Genomic DNA, 27,391 nt, shown 5'->3' on the forward strand with positions numbered 1-27,391 from the left:
AGGCATTTGTTACAGGAAGGTGAATGACAAGCAGCAAACTTTGTTTGCAGAATCCAACTCTGGATAAACAGGAAAGGATACATCGACTTTGGAAATGATTCATGTAACTGGAAGTTCTTGGGTACAAGATGCTAACACCTGCGTCCTTTTTTTGTTTGTTTCATTTGCCTTGTTAAGTTTATATATTATGCATTACAGAGTTAACAGACAGGGTATGAGGTCCAGCATGCCTCCAAGTGTGTCTAAACTCATAAGCCTTAGAATCTGATGTGATAAACCACATAAAACCCCACAGGCCTGTGTGCCCTTTTGTTGTAAATCGCCACCATTTGCTCTCTGATGAGATGCAGGAAGAGTAGAAATAAAACATGAATTGTATAATGTATGTTTGGTGTCCAGACAGCCTTGCCACTAAGATACCTGCATCGATGGGGCCAGGAGTGTGCAGCAGGGACTCAGGAAAACTCAGGCAGCAGAACCCGAGGAGAAGAAGGTATCTAACCGCAGGTGGAAAAAACCACTCCCTCTTTCCTCTCATTCAGCTTCTGCAGCGTTTTAATAAAGGAACATTATTTTTTGTTATTTGGTTTTTGTTTTGTAAGTTTTTGGTTTATTGCCCTAAGTAGTGGTGGTGGCAACTTTATAGGTTTAGAAAGAAAGACTTAAACAGTACTGTCTTCAACAAATTGTACTTCTGAAAATATGAACAGTATCATTATAATCTTATCTCACTATCTTTTATTTTAATTGTGGAAAATTTCAAACATATTCAGAGTAGTATAATTTTTTTCATCATCTGTCTTTATATAATTGTCAACTCATGGCCAATCTTGTTTCATCTGTACCCCTACCAAACACACTGGATTATTTTGAAGCTAAATCCCAGACATCATATTACTTCATAAGTGTTTCAGTATGAAGCTCTAAGATATTTTAAAAATTTAACCACAGTGCCATTATTGTACTTAAAGAATAACTCCTTTAGTATCATCAAATATCCAATCAGTGTTCAAATTATTTTACCTCATAACTGTGTGTTTCGCACTTTGTTCCAAATCAAGATGTGCATGCAATCTATGCATTGTCAGTTGATGTGTCTCTTAAACTTCTGATAGCCCATAGTTCTCACTCCTTTCTCCTGTGCATTCTTGCACCCTTTCACTCCTTTGCAAGTTATTACTTGAAGAAAATAGATCATTCTTTCCCCAGAAAGTTCCCAGTTTGGATTTTGCTAATTGTATCCTTGTGATGGCATGTTCCTCTGTTTCCATTATTTCCTATAATTTAATGATTAATCAGCTGTACTGTCCAATATGGTAGCCATGTATGGCTATCGGGCACTTGGAATTGAGAGTTTGAACTGAAATTGAGTTTGACTTGAGTGTACAATTACACGTGTGGCTCACATACTTCTATTGGACTGTACTGATCTGGCGCTTTAGTCACATTAAGAGTGGACTTTTCTGGCAAGAGTACTTCATAGACCTGGTGTGTATTCCATTCAGGAGAACTAACTGGTTGTCTCATTTTGTGGTCTTAGCAGCCATTGATAATCAAGACCTAGACTCATTCATGTGGGTTTGCAAAACAGTGATAGTTCAATCGTGGCATTGTTTCTTTCATTAGCTGGGATACTGAAAAGAGAAACATACCCTCATCAACTATTTGGTTACCCGACAGTACAACTTGTATAGAAAAGGTAAAAAGTAAATACGTATTTTTTCTTTATTTACTAGTTCTCAAAATAATGAGCTGGTTCCGTAGCACCCTTCAAAGGTGACCAGTGGATTTTGGTTTTAAGTGTCATTATGAACTCAGATCTAAATATATTTGTCTTTCAACCTATTGTTGGTTTTTTAAAAAATTGATTGGTTCATATTTGGCCAGTGGGAGCCTCTTTAACTCTGCTCCTGAGTTCCCCTCAATCCCAGTATTCTGTTCCTAGTGTATCTTGTACATTTCCTATCCCAGACCTATGCCTATATTCTCTATGTATTGAACATAAATTAATGAAAATAGAGAAATAAATTCCTTCAAAGACTAATCAAAAATGTGTTGATTCATCATGTCCTACATGCAAAAAATTGTTCATCTTATCTCTTAGTAGAGTAGACTTTGAATTTGTGAGAAACTCTAACAAAAGCATTATTTTCAAGAAATTAAGTAAATACAGGGAAGATTGGAAAATGAAAGAAATTAATTGTATGTTCAATACTAAGAGTGTTTCGCCGGACTGCCTGAGCTTATGACGTCAAAGAATTTGCTACAGCCAACCGACTTAATCACTCTAAAACCACTTGTGCTCCTATGTCCACATGACTTTCGTGCAAGGATGTATTGAGAAGCTTAGCTGGGATTATACCATCTGTGGCAGCAATTCATGTCTACAGGTTTTGTCCACAGGAACGCTGTCCTGGGAATCACAAGGTAAGTACAAAATATGTCTTGTTCCATCCAAATAAGTGTAATATGTAATATATAGAAGGAATGTGACTGCCGTGAAGTATTAGGAGTGATATTTTTAGAGGCTAGAGATTACATGAGTCATTTCCAACTCAATTTTTAATTGCTTCCAACAAATAAGCTGTTCCCTTATAATTAACTGTTAACTTCTGGGTGCACCCGTCAGTAGCTCCTCACTTGCCACACCTGGCTATCCATCAAGGATTTGTTTCCAATGCAGGCTCCATTTGCCTTTTGGAATAAGTTGGGTTTCTCATAGTCTCTGAAGCAAAGAATGAAGTCTTTGAGGCAGGTGGTTCTCAACTTCATCAATTCATGCTTGCCAGAATCTAGTCACCAGGATTTGAACTATGTTCTTGAAATGATTTTTATTTGCCACTTTTCCAGGTACAGTGTTAAGTGCTGGAGACATAAAAAGGAGGAAACAGACAGGATTCCTGTCCTCCTGGAGTTAGAGTAGAGAAGCTTAATGATTATACAGATAGAGTCAGTTTTAATTGTGATAAGTGCTACAGAGAAAAAGTGCCTCATCACAAATTTATATTTTTCATTGTTCAAATATTTATCAAGTGCCTGTTGAGGCTCAGATAACTTGCTAAATGCAAGGGCTACAAGTGAGCAAAATGTCAAATACTCCCTAATAAAAGTTTTGAGGGAGATATTAATCCAAAAATCATTAAAAAAAAATATGCCTTTAAAGGAGAGTTCTTTAAAGGAGAGGTATGGTTCTATAAGATTATTTAGGCTTCCTTTTTTTCCCCCAAGCTGAGTGTTCAGTACTGCTTTTAGGTGAAATAATACAAAATATCTATGTATCATGAAGTAAGGGTAAGAATTTTAAAATTATCATTCAGTTTATGTATGTATATGCTAGGTCACAAAGTCAAATGTATTTCACACTATGGGTCACAATAGAAAAAAAATTGAAAGCCACTGTGCTGGTTGGACCTACTCAAGTTTGAGGGTCAGGAAAAGCTTTTTTGAGGAAATGCTGTTTCAGCAGAGCTCTAAAGAATAAACAGCTATTAACTAGTGGGAAAGAGACAAGAACGTAGCCAATGCCCTCTGTTGAGACCAAGGCAATTGAAGGCCCGCATGGCTGGAGTAAGACAGTGGGTGAAGGAGTAGGGGCCTGATGCTGCACAGCTTTGGAAACCCTTGTCAGGAGTTTAGTTTTATTCTGAGAGTAGCTGGGAAACACTGGAGGCTTTTAAACAGGGGGATGACTCAGTTTGCTGTTTTGAAATGATCACTTTCATCCGAACATAATTACAATAATAAGGCATGAGAGGGTATAAGGACACTGTCCAAGTGAGAGATACTGGGGGCTTGGATCCCCATGGTAGCAGTGGAGGTAGCATGAAAGGGCTGGATTCCAGAGATTTTGGAGAGAAAACCCAGCAGGAATTTGAGATGGGCAGCAGGGAAGGAGAAGAAGGTGTCGGGGATGAGTTCCGAGCTTGTGTGCACCTCAGACATTCCTGGAGATGAGGAATCCTGGGGGAAGAGTAGCAGTTTGAGGAAGGGTAACAGCAGAGTTCACTTTGGGTATGTTGAGTTTGAGGCACCGTTCAGACATGTTGGAGGAGATGCTTTGTAGGCAGTTGTATTTATGAGTTTGATCTCAGAAGAGAACTGGAGAATTTAATGTATGAGCCTTTGGCACATAGGTTTGAAGCTATGGGCAAAGATGAAGTCATTTTGAGAGTATAGTGGAGACCTTTAAAAAATAATACTAATGGCATTGGCTGGACCCCACGTAGACCAATTACTATAATCCCCACCCACCCAGCCCTTGCCCGAATATTAGGTACAGCCATATGGCCACAGACCTATGGACTGCTGTTGCAAAGATCCTGGATTATTCAGTTTGCTGAAGCATGCATAGACTGGCTTTACTAGTATCCCCACTTTCCCACCCTCACCCCACTGCTTCAGACCCCTTCAGTGCTTTCTCCACTGCCTACTGAATGGAATCAGCACTCAGCCTAAAAGTCAGCACCCTCCCCTGCTCCACCTCAATCTACCCCTTCAATCTTGCTACAGACTGCCGCTCAGCACAAAGGATCCACTTGAATCAAGCATCTTGTCTCCCCTTCACTCTGCCCTGCCCCTGTTCCCTGGCTCCAGCTGTTCTGCCCCTGGAATTATGCTCTCCACCCCACCTTTTCCCCACTCACAGGCTGTTCCCCTACACTCCAGGATCCAGGTCAAGTCCCATCTTTCCCAAAGTTTCCCCAACCCCTTTAAGGACTAGAACACACCCCTTCTTCTGAAGAATATTATCAGTGATCGGAACCTGTCAGTTTGGGTTTAACAGAGGTGATCATCATTTTAGAATATGTTCTAACTAGATCATGGCTTACACTGTAGCACATGCTGCTATTAAGAAGTGTTTCCAGAATCCTCAAACTCTTAAATCACTCTAGAAGCAAGTGGGGAGCTGAGTAGAGAATACCTGTTAGGATGCAGGTGCCAGGTCAGAGGTAGGGAAACAGGAGGGTGGCCCTGTACTTGCCCATTGGAAAGACAGTTCACACTTGTGTCTCAACAAAACTGTGGTCCTTCTCCATAACTAAAAATTTTAATGATAGCTGAAAATGTGAACAATAAATCTGAGAATGCCACAACTTTCTAACTTTCCTGTGTCCCCTACAAGTCGCTGTGTCTCAAAGGTTCCCTGTAGGAACAGGCTAATGGGTCAGATAACTTACTGATCACACTGGGAGCTGTCTGATCTTACACATAAAGACCCACTCCCCAGGTGCTGGGAGACTGTCTCCCAGCATGGGGTGGAGAAGCCTTTTGAGTCTTACTTACAGTGAGACACTGACAAGAGTGGGCAGACAGCAGAAATGAGGGAATTAAAGGATTTGCCCATCTGGCCTCACTCGACCTCTCTGCACTCAGATTATCTACTGTATCTCTTCACATGATGCACTCGTGGGCATGGGGATGACCCCAGTGACCCCAAGCAGCAGGGCTTTGCACCAAAATGATAGGGGTGACATTGTATTGAGCCAGACGTACTCCCTGGTGTGGGCTCCTTGGTAAGCCCTGACTATTTGCAAAATGCCAGAGTATGCTCAGAAGTCTAGATTTAAGTGTATATCATAGGTGGTCATGAAATTGAATTCTGTGTGAATAGAGTTTTGTTTTCTGTATTAAGAAAATAGAATATTTAATGTGGTTTAAAATACATAAAATCAAATCCCTGGGTGTTGTGAATATTATTAAACTAATACTTGATTTTAGGGAAAAGGTTCAGAAGCCATGTGTCAATTTTTAATTCTTAGATTCCAGCTTGAGTAGACATTGTTGACTAATACTGGTTGGCTTTCTCACCAACAGTGCTTGAGAGTTCCAGATATTCCACATCCTCATCAACACTTGATATTGTCAGGCTTTTTCATTTTAACCCTTCCTGTGTGTGTGCACTTGTACGCGTGTAGTGATAGCTTACTGTTTTATTTTGTAGTTCCCTGATGGCTAATGAGATTAAACGACGTGTATGTTGATTGGCTATTTGGATATCCTCTTTTGTGAAGTGCCTGTTAAAATCTCCTGCCTATTTTTGTATTGGGTCTTTTTCTTCTTGATTTGTGGAAGTCCTCTGTATATATTGGAAACGTGTCCTTTATCAGATGAATGTGCTGCAAATGTCTTCTCCCAGTCTGTGATTTACTTTTTCACTCTCTTAATGGTATGTTCTGGATGGATGAATGGACGTTCTTAACTTTAACGAAACCCAATTTAACAGTATTTCCTTTATGGTTAGTCTTTTTTTTAACCTTTTAGGAAATGTTTGGCTTTTCTAAGACTATAAATATGTTCTCCTATTTTATATTCAAGCTTTTTGTTACCTTTCACATTTAGATCTACAGCCTACTCGGAACTGATTTTTTTGTATATTATGATATGAGGTAGAGATCAAGATTTTTTTTCTTCTAGGTGGATATCCAGTTGATCCAGAACCATTTATTAAGAAGACCTTCATTCTCCTACTGTTTTGCGGGGCCAATTTTGTCATAAATTAAGAATTTATGCACGTGTGGACCTGTTTCTGGACTTTCTTTTCTGTTCCATTGGCCTCTTTGTAAGCTCTCATGTACTGTCTTAGCTCATGTAACTTTAAAGTAAGCCTCCTGATATCTGATAGTATAAACCTTCCAACTATGTTGCTTCTCCTTCAAGATTGTCTTGTCCTTCCTCGGCCCTTTGCATTTCATTTAAAGTTTAGAATTAGTTTGCGCATTTACACCAAATGTGTTGAATTTTGATACGTGGGATCTCCAAATCAATTCAGGGAGAATTGACATATTTACAGCACTGAGTCTTACAAGTCATGAATGTGGTATATTCCTCCATTTAATCTAATATTTTATAGCTTTCTGGGTAGAGGTCTTATACATCTTGTATTAGATTGAGTCCTAGATAGTTAATGCTAATATAAATGGTATCTTTTAAAAATCTCTAATGAAATTTTTTAAAGATAACACTTGCATAGTTTGTTGTTTATATACATACAGTTGATTTTTTTGTATGGACCTTGTGTCCGATGACCTTGCTAAATCAATCTACTAATTCTAAGAGTTTTATTCATAGATTCTTTTGGATGTTTCTACATGTAATTATGTCGTCTACAAATAATGGTGGTTTTGTTTCTTTCCAGTCCTTACACTTCTATTTTCCCCCCTCTCTTTGCACAGGCTAGTACCTCCAGTGCAATGTTGAACAGAAGAAATGAGGGGGACATCTTTGTCTCCTTTCCAATCTTGGGGGTATCTTTTAGTATTTCACCATTAAGTAGAATGTTTGCTTTGGATGTTTTAGAGATATTTTTTGTTAGGTTAAGGAAATTCCCTTCTATTCCTAAGTTGCTAAAAGGATTTTGTTTGTTGTTTCTTTAAATCATGAATGGATATTGATTTTATCAAGTGCTTTTTCTGCATCTATGAAGATAGATAATTATATGTTTTTTCATTTTTATTCTATTGATATTTATCTTTATTCCCCTTAATTAATTGTGGAATGTTAAGCCAATCACTCATTTCTAAAATAAACTCAGCCTGGCAGTGTTGTATTTTTCTATCCATAATTTTTTTTGATAAGATTTTTGCATTTATGTTCATGAGATATCAGCCTCTAATTTTCTTGTGAGGCCTGGTATTAAGGTGATGCTGAAATCAAAAGAAGTTAGGAAGTATTATCCCTTCTCTTCTTTTTTGGAAGAGTTTGTGTAATTTGACACTTCTTGCTTAACCATCTGGGTGAAAACTCTTGATGAAATGCTTTAGAACTAGTGTTATAGACCATGTTTTGAGAAACAGTGGTCTAGAGAGCAAGACTTCAACATGAAATAGTCAATTCCTGTCAGTTTGAATGCTCTTGTTTTCATTCCCTTCCTCCTTTCTGCAGCACAGGCCACTTCACTTGTTGCTTCCGGGCTGTGCGGGGCTCAGCTCAGTCACCACATAGAAGAGCACTGAGCCATTTGAGGACTCCGCCTGGTCCTCAGGGATACGCTCTCTCTGTCTGCCACCAGGCGGCCTGCCCCAGCCCTGCTCAGCCATCTCCACACTCCTCTGACAGAATGAATGCCCTGGAGGGTGTCCCCTTCAAGGTGCCCAAGGGCTTTGTGATAGGCACAGAGCCCCTCCCCGGGCCAGAGCTCAGTATCCCAGACTGCAGGGAGCTTCTGCTGGGTTCTATGGTAAGTGTATCTCTTGGTCTATCTCCTTGTCCCTGGGTCTGCCGTTCTGACATTGAGCCTCATGAGGCCTTGTTCCTTGATTTCAAATGGCAACCAATCCTGTTTTGGTATATTCTAGGAAGTCTGGAAATAACCCAAGAGAAAAAGATATTTCATGAAGAAGACTGATGGCCTGCTGATGAGGGTTATTTAGCAGGTCTTATTTATTTATCTATTCATTTATTTATTTTTGGAGGAGTACTGGAGAATGAACCCAGGACCTTGGGCATGCTAAGCATGCACTCTACCACTTGAGCTATACCCTCCCCCGCAGTGGGTCTTATTTTAAGTTTAGAATAACTGGAAGATTGCCTATATGAAGTGACTGAGAGTCACTGCAAGGATGCTCCACTTCCTCTCTTCCCTATCAACCCCACTGCCATGTCTAAAATTCCTTTCCACCATTAAAAAAACTCCTTTGGGCTAAGACACTATCTGCAGAATCCTCTGTTAAAATGCAGTTACATGGGACACATCAGAAAGGACTACTATTCCACAGACCCAAAGCATATCTACCCTGGGGGCACCCTTGAAGCACCCCGTGCCCCATGGCTCACACACTGGGATATGCACCCAGTGTATGTGGTGGTATCACACACCCTCAGCATAAAAATGATTAACTTCCAAGTGAGTCAAGTTTACTTGAAGATTTAAGGGAAAAGCTATTGCATTCATACCGTAACACAGATGTATCATGAGGTCGAAGGCAAAATTCACGTGAATTTTTTTAATGAAAGAACAGGGTTTCAAAGAATGTGGAGCTGGCATTGGGCCTCCAGGCACGAGCCTTCAGACTCTTGTGTGCTCCTTCAGCACTGTCTGTAGGGTCCTCTGTAGGAAAGTTTGAAGATCTAGTTCAGCTCTCACTCATTTTGCACATGAGGAACTTGAGGCTCAGAGAAGGAAATGATCTGTCCAAAGTGAGAGGCAGTGGCAAGACTGAAACTCAGGCCCTGACTCCAGAACTTTTCATGTTAGCTGAGAGCAGGATGGGCACATGAGAGACACCAGGCAGGTGAGGTTCGAAGGCAAGAAGAAAAGGCTTGTGGGAAGTGAGGTGTAGAGGGCACAGTCCAGGAAGGAGAGGGCTGGGGAGGGTCAGGTAGAGGGGCTTGAGTGGCCTGGGGGCTCAGGAGCAGGGGACTCGTTAGCTGACCCTGGAGTTGCACTGAGGCTCCTCAGGACTGAGGTTTCCCGAGCGCAGCGTCCAGCAGCCCGTGCTCTGTGGGGCAGGAGCTCTCACTCTCCCCGGGCAGCCTGTGCTGCGGGCCCTCACTCTGCCAGTAGGGCCTGTGGGGTTGGAAAGAGGAACTTGCTTTACTCAGCTCCAGTGCGGGGAGATGATCACAGCTCTTCCCTCTCTGCTGAGCTCAAGCCAGGCTGGAAAGGGGCTATTCTGAAGGTGACATCTCCCAGAAGGCTACCCTTCTGCCAAGTTGCTGTCCAGGGCCCTAGCCCGAGTGCTGACCCTGCTTCTGCCCTCTGCTCTCAGGGCGGGCATCTGTGCTCCCTTCAGCCTGTTTCTTTCCTGAGCCTCCACTTCTTTTACTGCCAGGCCAAACTATCAAATAGAGAAGCATGAGACTCCAAGTATGATTTACAGCCTCTCCTGGTCAGTCTTCCCAGTTCACTGGGCTGTATTCCCAGTGTTTGGAACTTGAAACACATTTTCCCATAGCAACAATGCATAGATCATGCTTCAATTGCCAGATAAACCTACAGTGGTCTAAAGGGGAAAAAAACCAGCTACCATTTATTGAGCACCTGCTATGCACCAGGCCCATGCTTGATCTTCTTTATATGTCCGTCTTCTCTCTCATTTTTATGACCCTTTCAGCAGGTGGGTGTTCCTTCCCCATGGCACGGAAACCAAGGCTCCCACCCAGGTGATCCACAGGGTCACATGGTTTGGGAGTGACACAGCCAGGACTCCAACCCTGGTCTGACAGGCCCCAGAGCCTATGTCCATCCCCTCCACCCTGCTGCCTTCCCAAGGAGACTTGGCAAGTCTGCGTTTTGTTGTTTCATCATAGTTTCCCTTTCATTAATTTCCCTTTTGTCATTTAAATTTTTAGAAAATATATTCACACAGTCTTAAAATGAAATATATATATATATATAATAGTATATATATGAAATATATATAATAGTATAGAGCAAGGGTCGATAAACATTTTCTGTAAAGGGCCAGGTAGTAAAAACTCCAGCAGTGACTCATTCTGCTGTTGGGAGAACCGCCACAGACATTATAGAAAGGGGTGGATGGATCTGGCTGTGTTCCAATAACACTATATTTATAAAAACAAGGTTGCGGGTCATTTTGGCCCCCAGGCAGTTTGCCTTCCCTGGAAATGTGAAACCCTCCCGCTGACACCTTCCCTTCTGTCCTTTTCTCCACCTTCACTCTCTCACTGGTGACCTCTGTTGCTCATTTTTTATGTATTCTTCTGAGATTCTTATGTGTGCATATTAGCAAATACAGCTATTTCCTCCTTTTTTATCCCACAGCTAGCATTTTATATACACTATCCTTGATTTTTTCACTCAATATATTTTAAGAGCTTCCATATCAGTACACAGAAAGCATCATCAGTTTGTTTTCACTGCATAGTTTTGCATTATATGGATATATCACACTTTATTGAATGAATCATGTCTTGATGGACAGTTAGGTTCTTCCTAGTCTTTAGCCATTACAATGCTGCAAGGAAAGGCCATAGGCAAATGTCCTTTTGAACTGAAGCATACTGCTAAATTGCCCTCCATTGGGGTTATACTGATTTACATCCAACCAGCACTCTACAGGTTGAGGTACCTCCTCCACTCCCCAACAGAGTGTCATGAGACTTTGGATTTTTGCCCAGGGATAGGCACATGGTATCTCTGTATAGTTTTATTTTGCCTCTGTCTTATCATGAAGTTGAGCAGCTTTTCATGTGTGTAAAAACCATCTGCATTTCCTCTTCTGTGGACTGTCCATATCTTTTGTCCGTTTCCCTGTTGGGCTGTTGGTCTTTTTCTTATCTATTTCTAGGCACTCCTATATTAGGAAAGATAGCACTTTGTCTGTATTATCAGTGCTGTTTCCCCTCCAGTTTGTGATTTGTCTTTGACCTTGCTTATGGGGTATATTTGCCATGCAGATTTTCACACGTGCATGTGTGTCTTTTCATGGCTTCTCAATACTGATTCAGAATGAGAAGTGTTTTTCCCACTTGAGGTTATAAAGGATTTCTCTTCTGTTTTCTCCTAGTACTTTTATGTTTTCATTTCATACATTTGAATCTTCGATCCTTTTGGAATTCATCCTTGTATATGCTGTGAGAATGGATCTAACTTTATTTTCTTCCAGCTAGCTAACACCATTTATTGACTAGTTCCTTCTTCCCATTGCTTGAGATGCCACCTAATTATTTACTAAAGTCCCAGAGGTATTAAGGTCTATTTCTGGACTTTCTATTCTGTACCTTTAATCTGTCTTAGTTTTAATTATTGAAGTTTTATAATATATATTAACAGCTGGTATGGCCAGTCCCCCACTTCTCTTTTTGTCTCCGGACTTTCTCTGGCTATTCTTATTTGTTTGTTTTTTTCATCTTGCTTAGTCCCACAAATCACAAGTGTTGGTATTTTTGTCAGGTCTTTGTGTCCTTTTATCCCCTAAATCCCATTGTCTCTTTATCTCTCAGTCTCTTTCTCTCCCTGTCTGCCTCATAAGTTCTGAAGTTGTCTTTTTCCCTCCTCTGTCCTTCACAACCCACTTATTTTGCTCCAGTTGCTTTCTCTAACCATTTATTTGGCACATACTTACGAATGTTCCCTTGGGGCCAGAACTGCCCTGGGCTCTGAGAATACAGAGAGGAATAAGACACAGTCCCTGACCTCTCTGTCAAGGAGCCACACTTAGAAGAACTAACTTACGTTCCTGTCCCCAACACAGGATCATGTCAGGGGTACGAGGGGGCAGTGCCTGCGATCTGCATCTGAGTGTCCCATTCTCACACACACCACTTCCTCCAGCCTCAACTGCCCATCACAGAGCACTGAAATTGCCTTTTAAGAATAGATATATTTTTTAGGGGAGCTTTATATTTCCAGTTCTTAATTTTAAAAGTAGGTAACCGGAATATTTTATTTTTGCCTCAGTTATAAACTCTCAACTTAGATTATTCATGTTGGCTCCAGATTTCTTTTTCAGGTGGTCCGATACACAGTACAGAAAGCACCACAGTCAGACAGACCGAGGAATCCCAGCTTAACCACTCACCACTAACCTGACCTCAAGCAAATTAAATTTTCTGAGTCTCATTTTCATAATCTGAAAATAAGAATAACGCTAGAACCTACCAAGTAGAGCTCAACAAAAGTTAGCAATTTTTTATATTTCCTGGGCCCCAAAGTAACCTCGGATGGCAGCGAAGGGATGGGGGTAAGTCCTACTCGGCAGAGAGGTTTGCGTGCCTCCAAGGCTGATTTCTGAGTGGCAAATAGTGCTGCGCTCAAGTGAAAGGTTCTTTGCTAAGAACAAATTTTGTTGGAGAAAATTTTGAAGCCGCTGTTTTTCAATTACATAATGAATGGCAAAGGGACTTTGATATTGGATTTCACTACATTTCATTCTATTAACCTATTCCTCATTTTGTCCTTCATGCGGCTTGCCATTAAATTGTTATTGATAGCTATCGACCCCTGTGCTAGCTAAACCCGAAGATGAGGACAGGCAGCGATAGATGCCTGGGGCTTAGAATCAGAAACAATGCAGGGCTGGTGAGTCTCTGGTTGAGCAGGTCTCCCGGAGGCCAGGGGTAGGGGTGCTCCCAGACCCTAGTTTGCCTGGTGGAGCCTCACTCTCTCCTTCTTTCTGCAGCACGACTTCAGCCTGGAGAGAAGGACGCTTTTCTGGGTGGAGGCTGTGGTCCAGGGACCCTGCCCGGTCCAGTGCGATGCCCCAGAGGCAGCTTCCGCCCCTCCCGCCTGGCTCTTGCTGGTCAGCCCCGAACAAGGGCTGGTGCCCACGCCTGCCGCAGCCGAAGGTTCTGAAGCGGGGCCCCGGGAGCAGCCTGTGGTGCAGGAGGAGGAGGAAGAGACGGAGGAGGAGGAGGAGGAGGAGGATCAGGAGGAGGAAGAACCCTCCTCTGCCAGGGAGGGAGAGCCGGATCCCTGCAGCCCCCAGCCCAGCTCCCCGGGGAGCCCCAGCCCGGGCCATCACCGGTGCTCACTGGACGTGCTGCGCGGCGTGAGGTCGGAGCTGGCCGGGGCGCGGAGGCGGCTCTCCGAGGGCAAGTTGGCCGCCCGCCCCCGCGACCTCCTGCACCGCATCCGCCACCGAGCATTGAGCCTCTGTCCCGAACCCGCGGCACCCCTGGGCCCGGTGCCCCCGCTCCCCAGCGCCCCCACGCCGTCCCCAGGTCCCGCACCATCGCTCCCCAGCACCCCAGTGCTGCCCCCGCGGCCCTCCACGGCCGGTGCCATGCCCCCACTGCGGAGACACAAGCCCACGGTCGCGGTAAGGAACCTGCCCTCTCGGCCAAGGCCACAGCCTCAGGCCCCTTCTCTCCGTGCTCACCTCCCTGCCTGCTCTCACCTGGCCCTGCCCCACACACCCTTCCTGCTGCCTTTTGCCTAGAATATTCCCTGCTCGGAGGCCCCATTCCTTCTATTTCTCAATGTGCCTCCTTTGCTTCTATTAGGGCGCTTGTCACAGTAATTGTAATTACCCAGTATCTTTCTCTAGCGAGTTCTTTAAGGGCAGGGACTGGATCGCATTCATTTTTATTCCTAGAGCACCCAGCAGCTGACTTGGCCCCTAGAGGGTGCTCAGTGAATGTCTGTTGAATCAGTGTCTGTGGCTCAAATTTAAGGCTTCCCACCCAGCAAGACTTTCTGTAGGATGAGGGAGCTGGAGGTTCAAGGAATATTCAGTGTACTTCCTGCAAGAGACTGGATTGGAAGAGATAAGGTCAAAAGCACAGGACAGGGAGAGTTGAGCAAGGGAGTGTGAGACAAGGCAGCACTGTATAGTGGGAAGAATCAGGTACTGAGAGAGAGGGGTGAGGGTTGCTGCAGGCTGGGAAGGCTTCAGGACAGAGGATGTGCACCAGGAGGAACTCGGAGCAGAAATGAACATATGGTGAAACCAATGAAGCTTAAGCCTTATGCCTTTCACGTGGCTCCTTCCAAGGCCTTGTACCTAATTTTATATCCATAACTGTGTCTTTTTTTTTTTTAAAGAGATCCAAATGGTGTAATTATCAAACTCCATAAAACCTGGATCTGGCGCAGATGGGGTAGGTCAGGATTAGCAGCAGGAAGCAGCAGCTGGGCACAGCTTTCTGCTCCCCAGCAGTCCCACAGTCAGGCCAGGAGATGCGATAGAATAAGGCCAAGGTGAAATTAAATCCAAAAGACAGACTCATGGTCTAGCTTTTCCCACTCATTGAACATATGAGTTTAAGCAAATCAGTGAACTGCTCTGAGCCATCCCTTCCCTACCTGTAAAGTGGGCAGCAAACCCTCACACAGGTATTTAGACGAAACAGACAGGTTACACTCACATCTCAGACTAGATGTAGATGGTCCCCATTAAATTTAACTCTAGCAACTGCCCTGTAGTGGGGTGGGAGGGATGGGGCAGATGGGGCAGATGGGGCAGCTGTTCTATAGAGGAGGAAACTGAGACAGCAGTTAAGAATCTTTTTTCAAGATCACAAGAGTAGACTCAGATCCTAAGATTTGCATGTTTTTCACTCTAGGGGTAAAAGGCAGATCCTAGGGTGTGGTCATGGCAGGGATACCCCTGAGAAGATGAGGATGGGTAGGGCATTCACATGTCACACGTACTCTGCTTTAGGAGCCAGGCAGCAACTAGGCTTTCCTTGGGGAGGAAGGGACAGGATGGTGTGTTCAGGGTTAGCAGATGGAAGCTTCTTCATGGGGGAAGGGGTTGGGGTGATACCAGCCAAACCAATTGAAATGCCTTCAAGCCACCCTCCTTAGTCCAGGGTCTGTGTGGGTCTCCCAGCACCACAGCTGTACCCAGTTCCTACCCTGCTCCAAGCCGTGACCCAGCCAAACTTAAGAAGGAGGGTCTGCCTGGGAAGATCACCCCTGCATCCCCATCACTAAGGTGTGGGATGGAGATCCCTGGATTTGATTCTGAGTAGGGTTCAGGTCCCAAAAGTATGTTGCTTACCAGGTCACTAACTTTTCTGAACCTTGGTTTCAATATCTGTAAAATAGGATGGACCTATATTTCTCTTGCAGGGTTGTTTGAAGCAGTGTCACCTACTGGCGGTTTCTGTACACCAGGCCCTTTTGCTAATCACTTCTTTCACCTTGTCTTTAAGCCTTGTAACAACCCTGTGAGGTATCTGGTATAACTGCCTCCGTTTTACACATGAATAAACAGTAGAGAGCTGGGATTTGAACCCAGGTCTGCAGGACTCCAAGCCCCCTGCAATGTGAGCCCTTACTCTCTATAGACAAGGTGGTATAGAAAGTCACCTTTAAAAATGTCCTACCCAGCCAGGTGTCACCTCCAGTGATAACTGACACTCCAGCTTGTCTGTGTTTCAGTCCCTCAGCCCGCACACCTGCCTGCCACCTCCTGGGCAGGCGCCGCAGCCTCTCAGTGCCCACAGGTTGCACCCTGATTCTGCTGACCTGCTGTCCGCCCTGAGCCAGGAGGAGCAAGATCTCATCGGGCCAGTGGTCGCCCTGGGGTACCCCGTGCACAGGGCCATCGTGGCTCTGCAGAAGACGGGGCGGCAGAGCCTGAGCCAGGTGAGTGGGGGACCCAGAGCTGGGGTGCTGTGGAGCTGGAGCCAGGTGAGTGGCCACATTGTTTTTATCTTCAACTTGAAGAAATTTTGTGTTTTTCTCTAGGGGCAGAATTTCAGCCTGGAATTAATTATGGAGGGGTTGTGAGCAAGTTTCTAGATGGTAAATCTACCTTCTCCGTAGAAATTTGTCAGGATCATGGGGATCCATGCTTATTTGGAGAGTCTCAATATTCTACACCTGCCGCAGTCTCTGCCCCAAATACAAGGACTGGAGCCTCGGGCAGCCAAGAATCTCTCCAGAGCTCCTCAATAGCACTTTCCACAATGAGAGAGTTTTATACCTGTGTTGTCCAATACGGTAGCCACTAGACATATGTGGCTACTTGAAATGTGGCTACTGTGGCTGAGAACTTTAATTAATTGTAGTTACTTTAAATTTAAATGGCCACATGTGGCTACTGGCTACCGTATTGGATGGCACAGCTCTAACCACTTCCCTCAATGAATAGTTTATCCATACGCATATCCATCTCTCTCTCTCTCCATCTACCCATCCGTCCACCTAGTCGGCAGTACTTATTGGGCACTTCCTGGGTGTTTAGATGCAGCTAGGACCTATGTGAAAGTTCAAGGTAAATAAAAACCAGTATTGTAGGTTGGGTTCCCCAGGAAGCAGACTCCGATTGAGCTTGGCATACAGGATATTTATTAAGGAGACCCTTGGGATCAACTCCTGGGGAAGGGAGAGGACAGAAGCAGGAATGGGTAGAGGGAGAAATGGAGCTCTGTAGACCCAATAACAGCCAACCCCACAGTTCTGGAGCATATATGGCCCTTCCGCATTGTCCTAAGAGGGGTTGAGATAGTTGGGCCTTTATATCTCTGCCTCTGTCAATCACTGGACATGGGAAGGGGGTGACTTGAGAGAAGTGATTCTCGGCAGTCCTGGAAGGGACAGTGAGCTGAAGGGGTCTACCAGCTCTCCCAGCGTCTGCAACAAGACCTTCAAAGAAGGCAAATCTGGAAGGTGTATCACAGAGTCTACCACACCCAGATTCTATTTTTAAAGACTTCATTCTTATAGAAAGAAGGGTGGACACCCATGATGGCATTCAAAGGGTAGCACCCCAAGCTGCCCTAAGGTTTGGGAGCAGATCTTGACCCCTAGTACAAGCCAAGAATGTAAGAACACCCACAGGAGAGTAAGAGCCCCTGAGTTGCCAAAAGAGAGGTGCTGGTGAGAAGATGTCTGGGAGCAGAAGGGATGTGCATGCTGCAGGGCTGCTTCAGTTATCTACTGCTGGGTGACAGTCACCCCAAAACTCAGTGGCTTGATACTATAACCATTTGTTGCCCATGATTCTCTGGGCTGGCAGTTTGGGGTGGAGTTAGCCAGGTAGTTCTTTTGCTGGTTTCACTTGAGTTCTCTCATGTGGCTACAGCTTGGTGACTCAACTAGAGATGAGTGGTCTAGGATGGCCTTACTCACAGCCCGGTGATGGGTGATGCTGGTCAGCTGGACCACATATCTCCAGCAAGCTAGCCCACTTGGTTCCAAGAGTACGAGAGCGAAAGCTGCATGGTCTCTTGAGGCCTGTGTTGGAATTATAGTCACTGCCACCTCATTCTATTGGCCAAATGCATGTCATAGGCCAGCCCAGATGAAAAGGGTAGAAAAATAGACCCTATCATTTGATGGGAGAGGCTGCAAAGAATATATAGACACAGAAAGATTCCAGTGATCAAGAAAGGCTTCACAGAGGTGCCATGCCTTGAGCTGGACTTCAAGGATGGATAAGATCTGAATTCGAAGGAAGGAGAATGGATGATGTTCTAGGCAAGGGGAACAACATGAGCAAAGGAGGAGAGGCAGGAAGGGCTCGGGAGGCCCTGATCCAACAGTCTCACTGAAGGCATGATGCAGGCTGGTGGGAGGTAAGACAGGAAGAGGAATTGAGGGCAGATTAAGGGTGCCTTGAAGGCTGGCCTGAGAATTTTATCAGTGACCCAGTAGCAAAAGGGAGGCATGGAAGAACTGTGAGCAGGGGCAGGGGGTGACATTGAATGCCATTCCCCCACCTGAATGTAACATCGCCCTTTGCAATGTTTTCTACACACTGGGCTCTTTGTGGTTGGAAAGCTGGGCCATGGGTATTGAAAGACCCCAAGGCAGTTGGTGCTTATTCCTTTCTCCTGTCTCTGCCCCACCACCATCAGAGGGCTTGGACGCCCTCTCCATAATCACTGATGACTGCCATATGCTGAGTCCCCGAGGTCTGGAGCTGCCTGCTCCTGGGTGAGGGAGTGACAGAAGGCCAGTGACTCAGGAACCAAAGCAGGATGTGCTGCAGGGTGAGGAGGTGGGAAATGCACCCTTTCCCACCCACTCCTGCTTCCTGCTCTACTTAGGGTTCCTCACTCCATGCCTTGTCCTAGAGGAAAACTTTCAACATGGTGACCCCCATGTGGCTAACATGGTGGGGGGGGGGTAGTTGGTGAGGGTGTTGCTACCATTTATTGAGCACCTTTGGTTCAGTCCCTCAATCTGAGAGTATTCAATTAGGTCTTCTCAATTCTGCAAGGTTGCTTTTACTGTCCCCACATTGCGGATGGGGAAACTGAGGCCAGAGAGGTTCATATAACCAGTCAATGGTGGCACCAGGGTTGAGGCCAGGCTGGTTTCTTTCTGAATCTTTGTTGCACAGCACTTTTCTTTCATTTTCTGTTTGAGAACTTTCCAGGGCAGCACCCTAGGCTGATCTGATATTTAAGAATAGATCTAAAAAAAAAAAAAAAAAAGATCTAAAGTTGCCTCTGCCTTTAGCTGCTGCTGAAAAGCCAGGACCTTGGCCAAGAAGCTGACCAGGAGGGCTGTGAGGGGTCAGGCCCATGGTGGGGGCTCTGACATGCCTCCTCAGCCCCTCTAGACCCTGTGACAAGGCTGAGGTCTCAGGCCATCTCTTTGGGGGTCTGAAGATTGGTTGGAGCCAGCACAGGGCACTGGCCTCCCTGTGGGTGGGCTGGAAGAATCTCACTGCATCAGGGACATGGTGTTTCCAGGCATAGACTGATCTGTGGGCCTTCTCTGCAGTGAGCAGTCGAGGGCCAGGCCCTAAGGGGTGAGTGTGAAGGGCCACTGGATGACTTCATCTATCCTCCCCCACCAAGTTAGTATTCCTCTCTGTTCCTTGCAGTTCCACCAGTAACTGAGCAACTCCTTTGGGTTCAGATCCTTCCTCCCCTTACAAACACTCCAGTAAATCCTTTTTGGTCAGAGATAAATGACAGATGGTCCAGGAGGGAGGGCATCAGGTGATGGAGACAGGGCACCTGGAAAAACCAGGGAGGGAGGAGAAGGTACACAAGGTAAGCTTTGTCCATCATGCCTTCCTTCCTTCCACAAGGATCGACTTGTCAGTGTGTCCACTGACTGCCTACAGGACAGGCGTGGGTAGCATGTGTGAAGGTCCATAGGCCAGGCCCAGACTTGCCATGGGACTCTAGGCACATCAGGGCCCCTCTCTCACCCTACTTTCACCAGTCACAGAATGGAGGGGGAGTATGTGTTTACAAGCAATGACTGCTGGGGGCCCCATCCTGGGGTCTGAAGGTGACATCCTCACCCACCCTGGGGCTTGAGGTAGACCTGGTAACTGACCAAGCAGCAGTATCTTTACAAATGCTTGTCCCCAGGACCGACTCTGCAGGGTCCCAGTCAGTGGGTCTGGAGTGGGACCAGGGGCCTATCACTTTAAAAGAACTGCGGATGGTTCTGATATGCAACCTGGCGTGGGTCTCCTGGTACTGACTGAGGCAGAGATTCTCTGCTTTGGCTGCACATGAGAATCACCTGGAGAGCTGTAAAAATTGCAGTGCCCAGGCTTCCCGCAGCCCAGTCATACCAGGGTCTCTGGAAGTGGGCACCAGCAGTTTATACTGGATGCCAGCAGTTTTAAAGCTCCCAGGTAGCTACAGTCAGCACCGAGGCTGAGAACCTTTGCTGTAGATGAACCAAGAGGTGAAGGGAGCATCCTCTGCCCTCCCCTGTCCGGGTTTTCACTTTCAGAAATCCTGTCTGCTTTCAAGCCAGCTCACAGCCCCTCCTCTGGCAGCTGACCCCTGATGGACAAAGCACTGGCCAAAAGGTCAGGTGATCTGGGCCCTAGTCCTGGGGCCCTGGGCAAGCCGCACACCCTGCCTGGACCTCAGTTCCCTCAACTGTGCAAGGAAGGCTTGGCCAGGTGGTCTTCAAAGTGTGCTCAGAGCAAGGTCCCTGAGGTGGGCGCAGTGGACTCCGGGCTCCCTCCATGTCCTGCCCCCAATTCTTCAGAGCACCTCTGACCTGACCCTATTACTACTGAAGTCCTCCTGTGCTTGGACAGTTCAGAGGCTAAAACAGCTTGAAAACCATTAACCTATGTGATCTATGTCTTCTGCCCAGTTCTGAAGGTCTGCAGAAACCTGACCTGTTTCTCCTCCACTCATCCCCCAAATTCTGATCTTCTAGAGCCTTCCTTTGGCACTGACTCCTGATCAGTCCTGCTTTGATTGGCCTGGCATTCATGTTTTCCTGTATCTGGTTTATCTCCCCCACTGAGCCGTGAGCTCCTGGAAGGTAGTTCTTAATTCATTTTATAAACATAGCACGCATTTACTGAGCTCCCTCTGCCTGCCATGCTGGGTGGTGGGGACACAAAGGTGAACAAGACGGACACAACCCTCCCCTCGTGGAACAAAAAGTGAGTGGATGAGGGAGATGAGAAAGACAGTAGAGCAATTACAAAGTTGTGTGTGAAGGGATGCACGAGTGCTGGGGGAGCCCCAGGGAGGCAGGGCAGAGCTGCTCCCCTGGGAAGAGGGGTGAGGCTGGCCTTGGCTGAGGAGCGAGCCAGATATGCAGGGGCCTGGGGGTGCTGAGGGAGCAACTGAGCTGCTGACTGGGGCAAGCAGGCCTGTGAGCCCCGGTTGGTAAGCAGCACTTTATCCTGACAGCAAACGCAGCCCCGATGACTAAGCAGGGAGTGGCCGGAACAGGTTTTCAGCCCTGTGGGTGTTTTCTGTTCTCTCCCCTTTCCAGCCTGGTGTAGGACTGTTGCAGAGTGGGGCCCGCAGAGTCCTGGATCACAGAGATGTTACGTGTCTTGGGGGTGGGTGGGGTGCACAGGTGTGGGCGGGACAGGAGGCACCTTCACCCAGGTAGGTGCTCACCAGGGAGGGTGAGCAGGCTGGGTGGTGGGTGGTCACTTATGTTTGAGGCTTGGCCCGTTCCCTTAGCCCACCTTGACAGCCCTGTTCCTGGATTCCAGTCCCCAGCTTGGGACAGTTGGTGAGGCTTTGCTGTCCACCTGTCCCCAGGTCCCCAGAGGGCCCCTGTTCTGTTGGCTCACAGGTCTCTGGGGCCACGTTGTGTGTGATGATTTTACCAGTCAGCCTGACCCTGAGCTCAGGCTTTAGTGAGGCCCTTGGGTGCCTCCTTCACCCCATCCTCTACTCCTGCCACGCGTCTTACCATCCTTCCCTCTGCCCCTTTCCGGCCCAGTTTCTCAGCTACCTTAGCGCCTGTGACCGGCTGCTGCGACAGGGCTATGAGGAGGGCCTGGTGGAGGAGGCTATGGAGATGTTCCAGTTCTCCGAGAGCCAGGTCAGCAGGGCCTCCTGCCTGGGCCCCCGGGGAGGGGAGGTGTGGGGTGCACACATGAGCCTGGGGTGCAAGCGTGGACTAGTGCCAGAGGCAGCCTGGGAGCCACAGCAGACAGCCTGTTTTCTCTGCTCTGAGAAGGAGACAGCCCAGCGAGATGATCCAAGGGAGGGGGAGGAGGTGGGGAGGAAACAGGAGGCAGGGCGTTAGTGTTATTTAACTGAATCCTCACCACAAATACTGATTGCCCACTCTTGGTCAGACACCCACTTAGGAGCCAGATAGGCGGCACAAAGATGCTTGAACTCTCTGCTCCGGGAGTTTGCCACCTGCCTGGAAACCCAGAGTGCATGCCACTGTGGTCCCAGGAGGACATTCTAAGTGCCCAGTGAATGCGACGTGTCCACAATTGGCAGTTGGCCCAGGCAGAGCAGCTCTTCACAGAAGCTAAGGGAGGGATGGAGGGGCAGCAGGGATGCTGAGGAGGACTGGGGAGAGGCAGGAAGTTTCAAGCACTGAGGCCGGAGGAGGAGGAAGGCAGGCAGAGGCCATGCTGTGCGAGACCTTGGCAGACCAACCTGGACAGAGACCCCGGGCTGTGTATCCCCTGGGTACCAGTATGCAGCCTTCCTCTTCCTGCCCTAGTGCAGCGCCCGAGCACAGGGAGTCAGCAGTGAGCCAGCAGTGAGCCGGACTGGGGTAGTAAAGCCAGGACAGAGAGCCGTCGGCCAGGCTGGGGCCTCCTTCCTTGGCATAGGAAGGGAGGTCTGAGTCCTTGTCACCTCGTGTCACCAAAAAACCACAAGTGCTGCCCAGGGTCAGGCTTACCTGGCCTAGGGGGCGGGGCAAGGCTTTCTGGGAGTCTGTACAGTGAGCACCAAGGAGGGACTCCCCAAGGCGGAGACCCAGCCTCGCAGAGTCCCCAGCACCGTCTCTGCCTCCCCTTTCTCAGGCAGGGGAGTTCTTACGCCTCTCGGAGCAGTTCAGCGACATGGGCTTCCAGCAGGACCGGATCAAGGAGGTGCTGTTGGTCCATGGCAACCGCCGCGAGCAAGCCCTGGAGGAGCTGGTGGCCTGTGCCCAGTGACCCTGGGGGCAGCTTGCAATGCCCGTGCATCCTGGTCCCATGCTAGACCTGGCAATCCATCCTGGCTGTATTATGAAGATCATGTAAGGATAACAAAGCAATGCAAGCTCGCTGTCAAAATGCAAACAACGCCAAGGGTGGGAGCAAATACTGTAGGGGAGGCAAAAGTTTACCCACCTTAGGATTTCAACTGGGGCTCTTTAACGAAAAGACAGATTAACAAGAAAAAACCAAAAGTTTATTAATGCATGTGGCACACATCATGCCCGAGAAACTTCAATGAAAATAAGAACTCTGGCTTATATAGCAGCTTCAACAAAAGACAGTCCATTCGTAGAGAAATGACAGGTCAAAGGAAAACAGTTTTGGCTTCCAACGATAGCAAACTGCGAAGGTAAATATGTGGGAGGAAATTAATGGAGTAAGTTTTGTTTGCATCTTCCCCTGGTGTAATTTTGGGCTGACAAGAATCTGTCTCCTGAAAAGAATTTATATACTGCCTTGAGGCAGCAAAGAGGGGAAGGACAGAGAGAGCTTGTCCCGCACTTGCTGCTTCTTAATTGCCTTCAGTTCAGAATAACTGTTACATCAAAGAGGCATGTTTTGGAGTGACATTCTGGTTTCCTTCAGTACCAAAAAATCAGCTCAAAGAGATGAATGTGGTTCCTTATGGGGAAGGGCAGATGGGGGTACAGAGACAGGAACTGTGGTTTTTAATACAAGCTTTGTAAAATGACTGATATTTGACTCTTTGAACTGTGGGCATTAGTAACTGAGTTTAAGAAAATCAAAACAAATAAATGATGGAAGACATCATTTCTGATTTTGGTTCTGCTGATGACTGGCTCAAGGCCTCTGTGGGCCTAAATTTCCCCGGGACAAGTGGAGTGATCAGATCTGACTGCCCTGGGGAATTTGTTAAAAAGAGTTCCCGGCCCCACTCCTGGATAATCTGGTTCAGAAAGTCCAGCTGGGTAGCCTGCACGAATCTGATTTGTTTCTGTAAGAAGCTCTCTGGAGATTCTTTTTCCTTTTCCTTTTCTTAATTGCTTTTTTTTTGTTGTTACTGTTGACCCCCTTCACCCATTTCTCCGCCCATCCCTCACCCCCTGCCTCTGGCAACTACCAATCTGTTCTCTGTATCTATGAGCTTGGTTTTTTGTTTTTAGTATTCCACATATAAAAGAGATGATATAGTATTCGTCTTTTTCTGTCTGATTTCTTTCACTTCTTATAATGCCCTCAAGGCTTATGCATGTGGTCACAAATGGCAAGATTTCATTCTCTTTTTTAAATTGCTGAATAACATTACAGTGGATGTATACGCCACAGTTTCTTTATCCACGCATCCTTAGGTGGGCTCCCAGGCTGTTTCCATATCTTGGCTATTGTAAATAATACTGCAGTGACCGTGGGGATGCAGATATCTTTTAAAATCATTGTTTTGTTTTTTCTTTTTCCCCTTTGGGTAAAATCCAGAGGTGAAATTGCTGGGTCATGTGGTAGTTTTATTTTTAATTTTTTGAGAAACCTCCACACTGTTTTCCATAGTGGCTGCACCAATTTACATTCTCACCAACAGAGCACAAGTGTTCCTTTTTCTCCACATCCTCACCAACATGTCATTTGTGGTCCTTTAGATAATGGCCATTCTGACAGATGTGAGGTGGTATTTCGTTGTGGTTTTGATTTGCATTTCCCTGATGATTAGTGATGCTGAGCATCTTTTCATGTACCTATTGGCCATCTGCATGTCTTGTTTTTTGTTTTTTGTTTTTTTGGCGGGCGGGGGGGAAATGTCTATTCAGATCTATCGCCCATTGTTCAATTGGATTTTTTTTTTTTTTTTTTTTTTTTGCTGTTGAATTGTGTGAGTTCTTTATGTGTTTAGATATTAGCTCCTTATCAGATGTATGATTTACAAATACCTTCTCTCATTGTATAGGTTGCCTATTCACTTTTTGGATGGTTTCCTTTGCTGTGCAGAAGCTTTTTCAGTTTGATGTAGTCCTGCTTGTTTTTGCTATTGTTGCTTTTGCTTTGGCTGTCAGATTCAAAAAACAATCAACAAGATTGATGTCAAGGAGCAAAACTTCCTATGTTTTCTTCTAGGAGTTTCACGGTTTCACAGCTGGCATTCAAGTCTTTAATCCCCTTTGAATTATTTTGTGGGTGTGGTGGAAGATAGGGGTTGAGTTTCACTCTTTTGCATGTGGCAGTCCAGTTTTCCCAACACCGTTTATTTCCCCCATTGTATACTCTTGGCTCCTTGGCTGTAAATTAATTGTGTATATATATATATGGGTTTATTTCTGGGTTCTCTATTCTGTTCCATGGGTTTATGTGTCTGTTTTTATGCCAATAACTCTGGGGATTCTTACTCAATGTCATGGGCCCATAACCAGTATGTCTGACCCTGAGGGCCAGTGATCTGGGCCTCTTCTGCTCTGACAATCTGTGGTCCTGTGTCAATCTTTCCTCATTTGGGGAGTGGGCCGGTTGGGACCACAGTTGTCTCCAGTCACCCCAGGCCTCTCTTCTGGAGGTTCCCAGGGACTGAGGCGATGAGTTGCTGGAGCCCGTGAATCAGGCAAGCAGAGGTCAGAAGACAAGATGCTGGTGTCCCCGCCCTTCCCAGCTGGCCCTGTGCAAACACCTGCAGCAGTTAGCACAGACTCAAAACCGTCAGCCCCTCCACCCAGCAAACAGGGCTGGACCTGGAGCTGAGGCCTGTAAAACAAACAAACAAATGAACGAATAAAATCTTCCATGTTTCTGATGGCTTCAACCCAGTCACCTTCTTTGAATATGTAGTGAGGACTTCTGCAGGCCGACACAGGCCTGAACAGCAAATTCGGGACCAGAACCCAGGTCTCCTGAGGCCCCTCCAGCCCCTGCGTATTTTCCACTAGCCCCAGTGCCTGCCAACTTGAAATTACATTAAAAATATTCTTTGGCCTTAAAACTTGCTTTAAATAACTTGCAGGCAACATTAAACTATTTGAGAAATCAGCAAGATGACATTAAGTTAGTCAAAAATAAAACTGCACTTGGAAGAGACAGTAAAATTCAAATTCAATTTCTAAGATGCAGTGTTAAATCCAAAGTTATTTACGTTTTGATTAAGGAAATCTGGCCTTGGTCTGCCACTTTATTAAATCCCCTTGATTAGAGGCGACCAGTTAGCGGGCCCTCACTCACATGGCAGGGCCTTCCCCTGTGTCCCTCCTCCCATCCATCTCCCAAAGTTTCCCATCCCTAGAAAACTATCACTTGATTAAAAATGAGATAGCAATGGGCACATTGTTAGCTTAAATTATTTTTTAGGAGGTAGAATAGTGTGGTAGTTTAAGGCATGGACTCTGAAGTCAGATCTGGGCTGAAACTACAGCCTTAGTACTAACTAGCTGTGTGACATTTTGAAAGTCACATAACCTCTCTGTGCCTCAGTTCTTATCCATAAACTATGGCTACTAAAACTTCCCATTTGGGATGGTTGAGCAAGATAGTGCACAGGAAGCTTGTGGCATGGTATCTAGTCACTATTTACTTATTTATTCATATTTCTATCATGCCTCATTCTGTAAGCACTACTACCTTTACTCTACCATCCTTCTCATTACTGTTATGGTTAACAAATCTCCAGCATTTATAATCAAACTCAGAAAACCTGGGAGAACCTCTCCCCCAGTGACTTCGCCTCTTTGGTCAGCAGGGTTTAAGAAGGTGGCCGGAGCAGAGGATTCTGGGAATGCCACCCGGGAGAAGGACAGTCTCTGCAGCTCATACTAAGGGTCATTGGTGGCCCCTTGAAACAGCAGCAGATGACACACGTAGCTACCTGAAGGCAGGGTCTAGACAGGATGACCCTTGGAGAGGAGGCCAGGGGGATGGTGAAGTCGGAGGACCAGGTGGTAAACCAAGGCCTGGCCCAAGGATGCAGAAGGAAGCAAGCTCTGCCTTAGGTTTTCCTTTTACTTCTGTGCCTGTATACCCTGTCTCCTCTTCTGTGTCTCCCTCCTCGACCCCACCCGTGCTCCCTCAGAGACCCAGTACCAGCAGGTTAAAGAAGCCCTCCTGACTTTGATGGGGAGGGTGCAGTGTAGGGTCAGGCCCGGAGGGGACCCTCATCAACTTTTTCAGGCTGAAACCTCAAGACCTTTGTGTGTTTCCTTCCCAGGGATATGTGTGCATTGCCATCTAGCTAGTTGACCCTTTTGCCTCCTTCTTATAAGGACGTTTGTGATTACATTGGACCCACCTGGATAATCCAGGCTAATCTCCCATCTCAAAATCCTTAACTTAATCACAGCTGCAAAGTCCCTTTTACCATGTAAGGTAGTGTTTAATTCCAAGGATTAGGAGAGGCACGTCTTTTGGGGACCATTATTCAGCCTACCACAGAGGGGCAATGCTTAAGCCAAAATAATACGTGACTGATGGTGGAATTTCTGACAGTCATATAAGGGAGTTTTGTTTACACAAAACCTTGTATATCTCTCTTTATACAAGGGACATTTCTATTTTGGAACAGCGTGACAGTGGAGCAGGCCTTCCTCAGACAGAGGTCAGGGTGTCAGGCAAGTCTGGGCCCTCACCAGGCTCAAGCCAACACAGCTGGCTTTGCTCTTCTCATGCCTCTGGGGCTCTTGCTTCAACTTGAGTCAACC

General features: G+C 46.2%; 1 protein-coding gene across 1 annotated transcript; it reads left to right on the forward strand.

Annotated features, from left to right (window-relative positions):
• The first annotated feature begins 37 nt into the window (after positions 1–37).
• Positions 38–25,458, forward strand: UBAP1L (ubiquitin associated protein 1 like). Its single transcript, XM_010955345.3, has 5 exons — positions 38–8,176; positions 13,083–13,721; positions 15,791–15,997; positions 21,536–21,637; positions 22,587–25,458. The coding sequence occupies exons 1-5, from the start codon at positions 8,057–8,059 to the stop codon at positions 22,719–22,721; spliced, it is 1,203 nt and encodes a 400-aa protein (XP_010953647.3). The 5' UTR covers positions 38–8,056; the 3' UTR covers positions 22,722–25,458.
• Positions 25,459–27,391: the final 1,933 nt, after the last annotated feature.

Source organism: Camelus bactrianus, chromosome 6, assembly GCF_048773025.1.
Source record: "Camelus bactrianus isolate YW-2024 breed Bactrian camel chromosome 6, ASM4877302v1, whole genome shotgun sequence".
Lineage (NCBI taxonomy): Eukaryota > Metazoa > Chordata > Mammalia > Artiodactyla > Camelidae > Camelus > Camelus bactrianus.

Coding starts and splice junctions, on each gene's coding strand:
- UBAP1L (XM_010955345.3), top strand. CDS start 8,057: ATGAATGCCCTGGAGGGTGTCCCCTTCAAGGTGCCCAAGGGCTTTGTG. Junction 13,722..15,790: donor GACACAAGCCCACGGTCGCG/GTAAGGAACCTG, acceptor TCTGTGTTTCAG/TCCCTCAGCCCGCACACCTG. Junction 15,998..21,535: donor GGCGGCAGAGCCTGAGCCAG/GTGAGTGGGGGA, acceptor TTTCCGGCCCAG/TTTCTCAGCTACCTTAGCGC.